The 13,554-nt window shown below is 41.6% G+C and overlaps 1 protein-coding gene across 1 annotated transcript in view; it reads right to left on the minus strand.

The window, feature by feature from the left end:
- LOC117427011 (receptor tyrosine-protein kinase erbB-4-like) overlaps window positions 1-13,554 on the minus strand; it is a 278,434-nt gene that overhangs the window by 60,246 nt on the left and 204,634 nt on the right. Inside the window, exons 7-14 of the mRNA XM_059034039.1 lie at window positions 13,080-13,221; window positions 12,852-12,965; window positions 12,064-12,190; window positions 8,637-8,710; window positions 8,074-8,164; window positions 5,260-5,459; window positions 4,036-4,168; window positions 535-628 (exon numbers count right to left, since the gene is read on the minus strand). Of these exons, the coding sequence (XP_058890022.1) occupies window positions 535-628; window positions 4,036-4,168; window positions 5,260-5,459; window positions 8,074-8,164; window positions 8,637-8,710; window positions 12,064-12,190; window positions 12,852-12,965; window positions 13,080-13,221 (975 nt within the window). The remainder of the gene's footprint in view (window positions 1-534; window positions 629-4,035; window positions 4,169-5,259; window positions 5,460-8,073; window positions 8,165-8,636; window positions 8,711-12,063; window positions 12,191-12,851; window positions 12,966-13,079; window positions 13,222-13,554) is intronic.

A 13,554-nucleotide genomic window follows, 5' to 3' on the forward strand; every position in this document is an offset into this window, starting at 1 on the left:
ACTAAGCATACTAGCGCTGGCCAATGCGCTTGTCTGTGGCACCAGTGGCCTGGCTGTATATGTATACACATTGGACTGCACCTATCACGAGACAATGTCCAATATGGGCTTTCACCATTGCGCCCTGCCCTTAAAAATAATGACATTTATTTTTTGGTAAATGATGGATGGAATTTAGCAACCCTGAATGGTTTCCTCTTGACATATAATTAGCTGGTTTGGGGTGTTAGATGATGTCATGATGCTCAATCAGACAGTCACCCCTGACTGCTAACACAGAATAGGGGAATACAATGGAAGCTAATTACAGAGGGTAGCTTTTCTGTTGTTGTGTGACAAGTATTGTTTGTAGTAAAATAGGGTAATGCTATGTTATATGACAGCAAGAGAAATGACATTTATGGCAAATAATATGTGGTTTGCTAGGTAATTAAACATTACTATATAATATTAAGCAGGTGGCGTGGAAGGAAAATGGTAATGGGGCTGTGAGCTCAGCCTAATAAATATCATACAACAGTGGCAAAGTCTTACCGAGCCGAGGCAGGTGAACATATTATCCTCAGCCTTCTCACACTGGGAGTCACATTCAATGCAGACTGATCCATTGGCAAACTCACGGAAATCCCTGGGTAATTGAAAAATTGAATACAAAAAAAAGAGCAAAATCAATAACGGTATTTTCATGCCCGGCTTTCTCCTTTACAAGTCCGTGTAACTGCGTGCGTGAATGGAAATTGATGTGCGATCGTGCAGGCGTGTGTGCAGTAATATAACTAATTTTACTCCATACTGAGCTGCTGAAGGGCATTCGATGTTAAAACTGGTCAAAGTGAACCCTTACATACAATATTAAGCCTTTTGTAGGAATGCACATTTCAGATCGGGGATCATAGTTTTGAAACAGGCTATTTCTGATGCTAAGGAGAATCACTGGAGGGAACTGGAAACAGACTTTAGAAGCAAAGGGGTTAACATACTTCCATTTGATTTATAGGGCTAGGAGAGATGGGGTACTTCTAGCTAATGGCTCGTGAGTGTTCAGTAATAGTGTGGGCTGTGTTTGACTTCCAGTAACACGTGTACACAGCCACAGGATTTAGTGGGCTTTGGCCAGCATTGTGTGTTGGATTAGTCGACAGCACAGCCTCTTTCACTGATTTTGCTGATGTTGAGACAAAAGGAGAGAAGTATGCCACTGTCACCCAAGCTCAGTCGCAGAATTGTACCCATGCCCCAACCCGTACCATTTTAATCACCACCAATCTGCATATAATACATTGCAGGAGTACAGGCATACATGCAGCACAAGAGTCTGTCTGTCCTAAATGTAATCTGCAGATTTGAAAATCAACTGCAATCACTCCACCACTTGCATAGCTGATGTGCAGAGGAAGAAGTTCTACTGAAAATCTGTATTAAAATAATATAATGCTTGCAAGGTTTCAGGCAGGAAATCGATAGTACAAGTGCCTGGTACACTCATTGGTTAATCTGCAAATTCAAATTAACCTGTAAGGTTTATATATTTTGCAAACTCAGTGTTGTCGTGGTTTCGAATTACCACCTCCTCCCCAACCACCACCAGCCTCGTCCTAAGGGTGATGGGGAGTATACGATGCTCCTCTGCCTCATAATTTTTGTTCACCGGGTTGAACATGTTGCATGGATTTATTATTTAATTGTCTGTTTTTTAGCAGGCGGCACCGGGATGCTCCAAGGAATGAGGCTGTGCTCCAACTACTTTTTATTTTTATTTTTACCCATTGTTTGGATTCAATGTTTTTGGAAGATTTTGGAAGATTTTTTATTATAATAATAGTGTTTATTTAACAAAAGATTATGCTGGCTGAATTGCATATTGCATGTAAAACCCCAGTATTGAAAATTAATGAATATAGTAACAACATTTTTTTTTCACATAGTAAGAAAGCACGTTTATATGCTTATCAGGGAGTGAAACCCAGCAGTACCTCCATAACCTCCTTCTTGTTTAATCTACTCAGCACCAGGAAGTCTGTTCTGAGCCAAGACCCTATCCTGACTGGATAATGGTGTGAAAGGAATCATCATCCACCTTCACCCCAGCATTGTCAACCCTTTGTATCTCCACGAAGGAAGATTAAGTGAAATCTTAGTTCAAATATGGCAGGGCTACTTTTTAATTAAAATGCATTGCCACTCGGGGAGGAAAATTAATTAAAATGAATTACTGTTTATCTGGGCTACACAACAAATGTTAAGACTGCATTTTTGTATCAGCCTTTATCCTGGGAAATTAGGTTTAAAAACCATAAGCACTATTATTTTCTCTCTCCCTCTCGTTTTACTGCTATTTTAAATCCTACCCATGTTTTAACATCCACAATAAATGAGGTTTAGCAGCTAAGGATAGTATGAACACTTTTTGTCATTTCCCGAAGGTTGTTGGACGTGCAGTTAATTGCACTAAAATCACTGCTTTCAAACTACAATATAAGTGCAATCAGAGCGCGAAAGAGGCTTAACAATATGATGTTCAGTGCAGCTGAGCACCAGTTCCAGTACAGGATAAACCCAATCTTCTCACTGCCACTGTGGAACAACAATTAAAAACAGAACCATGCTGAAAACACCAGCTGATGGAAAGCATGGCTCAAGGATTACCAACAAGGTTCACAGAGGCTGCTGCAGCCTTATGCCAAAAAGAGTTTGCTCAATATGGCCACCACGCTCCTTAAAAGGATTAAATTAAATATTACAGAATGCAGCAACCCCTGTTTATACTGCAGATAACATCTTCCTGCAGATTCTCCCACATTAGCAGTAAAACAATTGAACAAGCCCAATAAAATAACCCTCTAGCTATACACAGTGTCTGTTTGTCCTCCCTCTCTCCTGATACCTGCTTCAAAGGTGAAGACGGCTCAAGAGCAAAATGGAATTCGGTATCAGAAGTTGGTTCTTTTAATGGACTAAAACCTTCAACCTAAGCAAAGCAGCATCTCCCATTTGAAAACGATTCTCATTTCCATTCCAATGAGCAATTCTTCGTCTAATGTCATTCTTTTTTGGTGCTCATTTTTGCCAAGTTTAAGGGGAGACAGCATGGGATTTGTGTGAGCCAGGTTATTTACCCACCGCTGTCAGGGAAAAACAGTGTTAAGCCAATCCGCAGGAGTGATTTTTCTGTAATTAAACATTTCGGTCTTTCATCCCGTATAATTGGCTGTATTCCCAGCAGAAGGTTCAAAACAGGTTTGTGCTTGACATTCTTTTTTTTTAACTCCATTCTGCAAACACTTTTCAGAGGGTGAGGCAGTGCACACCTGCATCCCTCCTTGCTGGGACTGGAGAACCCAACGTGTGATTGATGTGATTGGGCAGACCTGTAGATGCTTGGTAAGTCTTACTTATAAGTATGGGGTTATGGAGAACATCAAGATTTATACAATGTGTCTGCAGGTGTAACAGGCAGTGTTGTGTGATAAAACCACAAATGCAGACGAGCCCGGCTTTTGCATTGTGGTTAAGATGCTCTCTTGCGGTATTCAGGGTCACGGGGTCACCGGTTCGCACCCAGCTTCACCCTGTTACATCGGTGTTCCACGGCGTACTTATTTTTCAGATTTTAGTGGCCAGCTTGTAGCAGTATCACAATAACAGCTTCGACAAGCTTTGAATTTCAGAGCAGCCCACAGAAAAGCTAACATTTAATCCATAAAAGAAAAATAAATGACTTAATTAAATATATCATCATATGTAAATTGTTAATCAAGCATGGGATAAACACAAGCATAACTCAGAAATAATTCATTTGTGAGCAAAGATATAAACAAGTGGGTACTTTAGTTATAGATTTACATTTAGGGTTAGGTCTTCCTAGAACAATATGTAGTCTGAAGTAATATGGCGCCTGCCAGTATCTCCTTTAAATTGGGAAATGAGTTCTCATTTGGTTAAGTAAAGGTTGACTATGGACATTATGGGCACCCAGTCCTCAACTCTGAATTCTAGAACCATTCAGAACTAGTGCAAGGGGCTAAACTCACTTACCCTTCATAGAGGTTACAGGACTCAATGCAGGTCCTTCCCCTGCTGAAGAATCTGCAGAACAGGCATTGGTCTGGACCAGGACCCCAGCAACCATGGTCCGAGCACAAGGGGTCACACGTCATCTTCTCAGCAGCTGAAAGCACACAAGCCAAGTGCACTATTTACATGGATGTATTCTGACCACACTTCTGTGACACTGCAGTGGCAATATTGTACAATGACAATGCAATGGTTCTATAGTAAGGGGCAATGGTCCCCCGAAGGCAGCTACCAAGGTACAAACTGTTGGTAGACCAATGGTATCCCAATGGTGTGAACCAACTGAAATAGCATAGTACCATATACCGTAAGAGGTACTGTGCAATAGTCTAGTTCCATAGCAATGCCATGGCTGGTAATGCTTTGGTCTGCTAACGGTTCTGCTGGGGTTTGTTAGGGGAATGCACTGGGATTATAATGGATCATTGGTGGTGTTTTATATGAACACAGGGCAGTCCTTTCAGTATTCACCCTTCCCATATGCTGCGTGAGGCAGAGAAGCAGAGTTGCAGCCCAGCTTGTGACCAATCTGTACTGCTGTGATAAAACTTTTTTTTTTTTATAGCTGTAGCTTTGAAACTGCTATTAAGCCATTACACACATTTAAAATGTACACCTTCTGAAGATGTGAGGAATCAATGCAAAGTCTGAATTCTTAAAGAGTAGCACCTAGCTGCATTTAACAGCAGGTATGCCCTACGGGCTTTTAGTTAGTTCTGACTGTTTGGTTAGCATGCACTGGTCTGGCATTGCTGTTTCCATGTTGGTTCCTGTTGAAACTGCGTCATTTTCCTTTTGTTGCTCTTCTCTCCAGGTGTTTACTTTCTATTGAATAAAACATTGTGAACCAAGCAACCAATTACAACCTAACGGATATGGATGCATTGCCAGCTTGATTGATGGAGTAATTGATTTATTAATAAGCCTAGACACATCCTTGCTGGGTATACACACAGAACATTTTAAAGGGCTCTTAAGTCCCCTAAAGCGCTCATAATGCAAACTGAGAGCAAGTCTAGTGTATCCTGCTTAACTCTCTAGCAATAAAGGTCCTAAAAACTAAATACAGCACAAATATGTGTCACGACCATGCTGCCTTATATCGCCTAGGGATGTAAAGGACTGTAATGCATGATTATAATGTGGAGAAGCTCAATGAGGAATGCTCCGTGTCCCTTGACTCACTGCAGTTGTTGGGGTTGCGGTTGTTGCGGATGATGGTCTTCTGCAAGCTGGTCCTGAAGAGGCTGGTCCAGTTGACGGTGTGGTAGTAGCAGAGGAGGTGGTTGTCGGTGAGGTATATGTTCCCAGCACTGATTTCCTGAAGCGACTGCAGCCGCAGGGAGGAGATCCACTGCTGCTTGAGGATTAGCAAGGAGATACCACTGCAGAAAACACAGGAAGACACAGACTCAGTAAGGAGAGAACTACTAAGTGAATTACAAAGGATCTACGGGATGCTGCTTATAAAATGCTGCTATGACATTACTTAGGTACATTACTGGTTGGTCAGTGGCCTCATGCATTGGGGTACATGGTGCCATCTCTTAAAGCTGGTCGAATGATGAATGAATGAATCGATGAATGAACAACATAACATCTCATATAGAGCCTGAAACACATTTTGCAGTGTTTCAAGTGATTTAAAAATGACAACTGACGTCACTTTGAATTGAACACATTAAGTAGGCTATTCTACCCTTTCAGATTTAATTTTTTTTTTTAAATCTGATCCAGAAATGTGCTTTTTTTTGATACTGTGACATAATGGTTGTGCTTCCTGGAAAATCAGATGAGCTAAATGATGTTCAGAACTAAAGTTCGGGAGGAGGGTCAGACACCAATCTGCATGTCACCAAATTGAATCATTCAATTTACACATTAGCTAATTAAGATTGTTATCACTTCCCTCTCAGTTGCGTCTCAGTTGCGTTTCATCGTAAATGCATGCATCATGATCAACATTCTAGATTATTCAGTTTCAGTGGATGATGATCTGTTTGCTGTTTCCCCGGAGCCGAGATCCACTCAACCAGTTCAACCAGCCCTTCCCGGGGCAACTCCACGACAACTTCGGTCAGCGGTATTTACCACTCCAAACTTCTCTGCCAAGTTGTCTGTTTCTCCAGGACCATCACCAGATCCCTTGCTTTTTCCCTGTTTCCCAGCACAACAACCGTCTCACTCTCCTATCCGCCGCAGCTCCCGCCTGGCCACTCGTTCCTCAGCAACCCCTGACATAAAAGAATGGACAATGCCCAGGCTCCAGCATTATCTTTGTAACAACAACATCCCATTCAAATCTACAGCACGTAAGGAGAATTTGTTTAATTTATTTCTCTCCACTTTGCAGCATCCTTCCCGTCGCAGGCACTATGACGACAGCACAGATCGTCACTTTCCAGCTCACCCCCAGTATTGCCAAGTCTCACGACAAAACAAGCCTAACCCATGTCAGTATGGGTGTTTATACAAATTCCAACCCGCGACTCTCAAAAACAAGCCCGGACTTGACAACACCTCGCCCTGCACCCACTGCATTTCCACAAAGCGCGTCTACATCCAAAAAACACAGAAGGCGGGACCTCCACAGCACCTGTCAATCAAAGGCTCATTCAGCAGTTCCTGAGCATTCTGGATTCAGAGACTGTTTCACAGTCAGGAGCGGCTGCTCCCACGATCCATCCCAGAGTTTCAGCACCCGCCACTGTCGTCCAACAAGCCCCCCCCTTACCTCCACCCGCAATGTTTAAGGTTACCTCTCCTCTCACTGCAGACCACCGAAGTGACCTCCCTGGCCACTATGGGCATCCAGCAGGCCCCCATAGTGGTCCCTTCTGTGTCAAATGATTTTCTTCCTTCTGCCTTTCCAGCTGCGGGCTTCAACAGGGCCCCGCAGCCCCTTTCTATTCCTTACCTCAAATGGTTGCCCAGCAGGGCCCCGCTTTTCCGTCCACTCTTTTGCCCTTTCCAGCAGTCCTCCAACCGTAACCCTTTAGGTTACCCCCCCCCCACTGCAGGCATCCAGTAGGCCCCTGCAGTGACCTCACTGGCCCCCATAGTGGTCTGTGAAATGCTTTTCTTGTTTCGGCTCATCAGCTCCCTCTCGCGGCTTTGGAGGATACTATAAGGGAAAATGGTTTTCTGCTCCATGGCCTGAATAATTCAGCACCATTCCTATACTCGATCAGTCCTCGTCATTGTACGAAATGTATCCGGTCGTTGTAGTTGAATTCCTTTGGGGGTCTTCCTGGGCCCAAAAATCCATTGCTATCCACTCAGATAATTCAGCTACAAGTCCAAATCATTAACAAAGAGATTCAGAGCATTAGCTCCCGAAGCAGACCTCCTGCCAACTCAGATTCCTCCCTCTTCAGACCTGGCATTCTTGTGAGCTACCCGCTGCATTCCCTGGTTCTGCAGGCTCAAGAAACAACTATTTTCAGCATCTCCTACGTGCTGATCATTTGTTAAAGGTTGGCTATATTCAATACTAATCTCGGCGTTGAGACCAGCTTGTTCTTTTTGGGGGGTCTCAGCCTCGTCCAGTCGGCCAGGCAGCGAACCCTCAAACCAAGTTAGGTTTGATGCCAAATTAATGTGTATATACAACATACTTCTCTGTAAAATCACATACTCCACATTCTCCACAATAAATATTTGTACTAAAACATTTTGTGATTGGTGTTTGTCCCAAACTACTGAACTGATAATGGCCAAAATTAAATTACATTTTAGTTCAGGAAAAAAAAATGATTATGGGAAATTTTAAATTTGTGCAATAAACAGAGCGCATGTTGATCCATTTTTATTTTGATTCACCGCTGATGACATGTTAATCAAATCCACACAAACACAGGTCCTTGCTTTGTTTATTGCATGAATTCATATCTCCCATAAATGCTTTTTCCCCTGCTAAAAGATAATTGAATTGGGCCCACTGTCTTCACAGGCGTCTTTATCAAGACTGTAATTCAGGCACAGCTATGGGAAGGTAACCTGTAAAGGACTCTGCCTCCAATAGTCGCCAGGTTGGAGAACACACTGAAGTCAGACATGTTCCGTGGCCAAGATTGGATGTTTAAGTACCCTGAAAAGAAACGAGAGGTCACTTTAGTTGGCTGCTGCATTATTTTTTTTACCTGCCTTACCTTACTGTCCTGTGATGTAGGCTTACGTGGGATTCATACACTGTGCTTTCACAGAGCATATAAAGCAATAGAGAACAATACAGGGACACAGCTTATAGGCTATTAAACACAAGAGATTTCATATTGTGAAAAGGTAGATAATATAAATGATCATTTCAATTGTTGGCTTTAATGGAACCCTTCACTGAACAGAAGGAGGCTACTAATAAAAGCTTACCACTTGCAAATTTGTATGGTAAATCTGCAGCTTTCCCAATATTATAATTTGCATTTACCAATCATTACTATGTTTTTTAAAAATATTCTTTACCATGGTTTCACTGTGCATGCTTTATCACACTGCTATGCTTTTACTACAGGAAACTTGTACACCATGACTCAAGAGGTGTACAGTAAAGAAGTAGATCTCACCTGTAATCTCCCGGACAGTCCTGAACACATTGAGTTTATCAGGATCCAAAGCCTCAATGCTGTGGTAAGCATCCCTATGAATCAGACAGAGAGAGAAAGGCATGAAATAGTGTGTCTTGGCTGGCTGGTCACATCGCTTCCCTGACAGTCTTCTGGGATCAAGGTGGAAAGAAATACATTTCATACTTGCTGACTGTGTGGCCACAAAGTCAGAGCATTGCTTCTGTGTTCAATATTATATCCATCATGGTTTTGCCAAGGGTATATAATGCTAAGTCTTCAAAGTGGATTGAATTAAAGCATTTGCAGTGCTTGTTATTCATCATCTTTATTTCCCTGCTTATGTTGCTATTCAATCAATTTCCCACTTTGCATTAGCAAAAGTGTCGAACGTGAAAAGAGCATTTTAAATTTTAATATCGAAACATAAATCTGACACCATTGAGTCTGCTGATATATACCATGGTGTTAAATAATTACAAGTGGGAGACTAAGAAAACCAACATCTCAAACTGTGTCTCAGGGTCTCTTAAGTGTACTGTTTTCTTTAAAAGTAAGTACAATTACTGGTTTGGTCATTATTAATTTAAAACATAGTGGTATATGTTAAGATTAATTGAATAGACCCATGGATATATATATGTATGTATATATATATATATATATATATATATATATATATATATATATATATATATATCGCATACAGTTCAAGACTCTTGTACTAGCCTACAGATGCCTTGACCAGACTGCACCCAGCTACCTCCAGACCCTCATCTCTCCCTACACCCCCACTCGACCTCTCCGCTCCGCCTGCACTAGAAGACTGGCTCTACCTCCGCTACGCTCCCCTGCCTCCAGAGCCCGCTCTTTCTCCACCCTTGCTCCGCAGTGGTGGAATGACCTTCCTACAGATGTCAGGACTGCCCAGTCCCTGACCACATTCCGGCGCCTCCTTAAGACTCACCTCTTCAAACAGCACCTGTAGAACTCTGTTTGTATCCTGGGACACTATCACCCTTCATTTAAATGTGCTTTATTTTGCTCTTATCTGCCCCCTATTTTACTGCATTTAATCCTGTACTTCAGAATACTGTAATCTGCCAAGTGTTTAACCTGTAGTATTTTGTATTTAATCATATCCTGATGTAACTATCACTATTTAATCATTTCCTGATGTAACTATCACTATTGTCTGCTGTATTATTGAATTGTGGTTTGTCACACTTGAACAAAAGTTATTGTATTTCTTGCTCTTATTGTATTACTTGTATTGTAACACTTGAAATGTATTTGCTTACGATTGTAAGTCGCCCTGGATAAGGGTGTCTGCTAAGAAATAAATAATAATAATAATAATACTATATGCTATAAGTTTCACATTCTGCTATCTGCCTACTGGTTTCCTGTGCAGACTTTAGTGTTACAGGCTTTAAAATGGGGCTGTCCAATTGGCAGAGGATCTACAATACATTTAGATGATAAGACACAGTAGTTGCTTCAGTTCTGAAATCAGATTAGCTATATGAGTGGATCCCCTGAATGAACATGGTTATGACACAATTTAGATACTGGGGTAAATCCCTTCTTCTTTTCTCCTCTGCTTCTCTCTCCCAGATCTCCTTTGCCAATCCCCTGCCCTAATATTATCAATCATAAACTAGCTAACTTTAGAGGACCAGCATGGTATTTATCTTGCTCATAATTGTATTATTACTTGTACTGTGATACTTGAAATGTATTTGCTTACGATTGTAAGTCGTCCTGGATAAGGGCATCTGCAAGAAATAAATAATAATAAAATAATATATATATATATATATATATATATATATATATATATATATATATATATATATATATATATATATATATATATATATATATATATCTCCATGGGTCTATATAGAAGGGCTTCAGTGAGTTACAGGAAAATAATGTCATCCAGGGTTTCTGTGATGTCATAAATTACGAGACTGAAGGTCAAGTAATTTATAAACTGTCACAGAAACCCGAGATGGAATTGTTTTCCTGCAACTCACTGAAGAGGCCCATCTATTGTTTTGTATAATACATGGATACCCTTGTGGTGCTGACATTAAAGAAGACGAGGTTCAGCAGTACAGTTTTTTTTATATTTTTAAATAGTGTTTTTCAGTGCTGTACAGATGTCCTATGTCGTTATCCGTTTAGTTTCTCGAATGTACCAGCTTTATATGTATATTTTTTAATGTATTCTCATTTTGTTGATCATTAATGAACCTTTCTGTACTGTGGGTGTTGTCGAGTGATTGAAAATGAGACATTTTGTGTTTGAATTGAAAGTGATGGTCTCGAGGAGTCAAATTAATTATCACTTTATGACATCATTACTGTGGCATTATCACTTTTCAAAACCTGCATGAAGACATGCATGAACTGCCTTGGCCCAGGGGTGCCGAAAGACGGCGCACACGGAGGTTAAGTGACTTGCTCAGGGTCACACAATGAGTCAGTGGCTGAGGTGGGATTTGAACCGGGGACCTCCTATATATATATATATATATATATATATATATATATATATATATATATATATATTAAGAAAAGGTAATGAACACAAGGGGTCTTAAGAGACCGTCGGATGCATTTCCAAGCATGGCTGGTGAAATGGGGGTCAGGATTCTCCTTGGCTGAGGGCAGCAGTGAGGTCCAGACATGAAATTAGTTCTGACAATCTTACTCTAAACCCTCCAAGGGCGCCAGGCTACAGGCAGAAACTCAGAGCAAATTAGCAGCCTGGAATCTGGGGAAACCCACTCCATACCAATGGGGGCCGAACCGCATTCAACAACTGCAGAGCCCACTCTGCCTCTGAGTCTGATGCTAATCAACGCTGTACTGAGTGTTTACACTGTGCACAGTGATACAAAACTACAACACATACATTCAAGTCACATGCCCTCATAACCCTCTGTTGTTACATTCTGCTATAATGCTGTATAGTTCTGGACAGAAAGTATTATTGCTCTTTCTTTCTTTCTTTCTTTCTTTCTTTCTTTCTTTCTTTCTTTCTTTCAGTATTTTATTTTATTTATTTTAAATCCCAAATATTTTTTGTATTTCTAAGCTATTGTCTAGATTCTAGATTGACCTGTCACAGAGTCACATTAAAGTATCACATACTGTACTGATAAGCAATGTGAAAGAGGGTCCTTTTGATAAAGGGGCATTTTCTTCGACTTGATTGGCCACAACTTCTCACAACCCTTAGAAACGAGTCCCTCCACAGAAGCTTTGAGGTATATTGGCAGGGGAACAACGTGCCCATGACATACCAATAACCTGTGTTAACAAAACAAGGGCTCTCAAGTGCTGTCAGTACAGCAGTGCATTCATCACAATGAAGCATGGTGATGATACAGTGGAAGGCATTGTAAGCACTGACCCTTCTATGCCGGTGATGAGAAAGACCAGGTTCCCGTTGATTTTGGTGCAGTTGACAAACTTGTCTATGTTGCTGGAATCCACCGTCTGAGCTGACTGCAAACTGCCCGTCCCAATGCCATCACACGCTGTGAGGGAGAGATAAAGAATGAAAACACAGAGGTTTACAATCACAAGCGCTATTACCCTGCAGCACATTACATATAGTGCCTTTTATACTCTCGGCTGTTGCATTTTCACAGCCTCTAGGTGGGCCTACTCACATGGAAACCCTCCTTTTTGTAACACTGCCGCTCTCAATTAAAGCGGAAGGGGCGCGGAATGGGCTGAGGATTCCATGTTAGCATTGCTATCGCCTTAAACTTTCAATGTGCTTTAAGATTTTTTTGGACATTCTGCATTTTGTATGGGGGGGGGGGGGGGGGGTATGAGATAATAGTCAGACTGCTACTGTCTTGTGGGTCTCTTCCTAAATCTGTAGATCAGGAAAACCCTGAAATAGGAGCATTAATTTGACCACTTGCTTGGAATGACTATTTGTGAGGTTGCACGAGTATTTGGAAGTTTACAACCTATACATAAACTAATTTGAGATGGATGTTGTTGAGTTTATTTCACGCTACATGATGTGCTTTGTGTTGGTTTCATTTCAAGTTCCATTTGGAATTGTGCACCTTCTTCTGATGAAACAAGAGTGTATGGCCCCTGAGTGCTGAGTTCTGTAATTGTTGTTTTCATTTGAAATACACAGAATATTGATTCACTGAAAGACCTTGAGAGCGGGCGTACCTTTGGGACAGATATCAGTACAGGGTTTGCACATTTTAATGCCATTCTCTTCCACTTCCATTTTGTTACTGGGGCAGGCTCGCACACAGGAGCTGTGGTCCACCACAAAATTATCTGAAATTAAAAGGGCACATTCAAAGTGAATATTTATGGCTGAAACAAAGATGTAACCTGCAGGACGCTTGCAAAACTTGCGGTACTTGCAGTTACTATCCCTGGGTGACTTACGCGGACACTTCTTGACGCAGAATGCCCCGTAGGTGTACTTGGCCTTGGGGTTGTGCTCCAGCTGGAAGGTGGTGGGGTTGTAGACGAAAGGCTGTGGACACTGGGTGACACACGCCCCGCTGTCATTGAAGCTGGTACAAGCCTGAGAGAGAGAGAACAGGGAGGCACCACTCAGAAATCAAATACAGCATTTCAAATGCAAACACAAACATGGTTTTATTTAGAAAGCATTTATCCAGGAAGCACGGCTGACATCCAGCATTTCAGTGCCAATGGGTGGCTCCTCACTGCTGCTTCTGCTCCTCTTTACTGCTGTGGCTGGATAAGGTACAGGAGGAAGGTGGCTTGAGGCAGGACTAAGTCTGTGACTGAAGTTCAAACTCAGGATGTCCTTTTACTTACTGCTCTGATCTCATCAATAGATCCAATAACTGCCTTTCAAATGCCACTTGCCTTTCCCTCTCACAGAAAGCAA

The sequence above is a fragment of the Acipenser ruthenus genome, chromosome 11 (genome assembly GCF_902713425.1).
Source record: "Acipenser ruthenus chromosome 11, fAciRut3.2 maternal haplotype, whole genome shotgun sequence".
In the NCBI taxonomy this organism is placed as follows: domain Eukaryota; kingdom Metazoa; phylum Chordata; class Actinopteri; order Acipenseriformes; family Acipenseridae; genus Acipenser; species Acipenser ruthenus.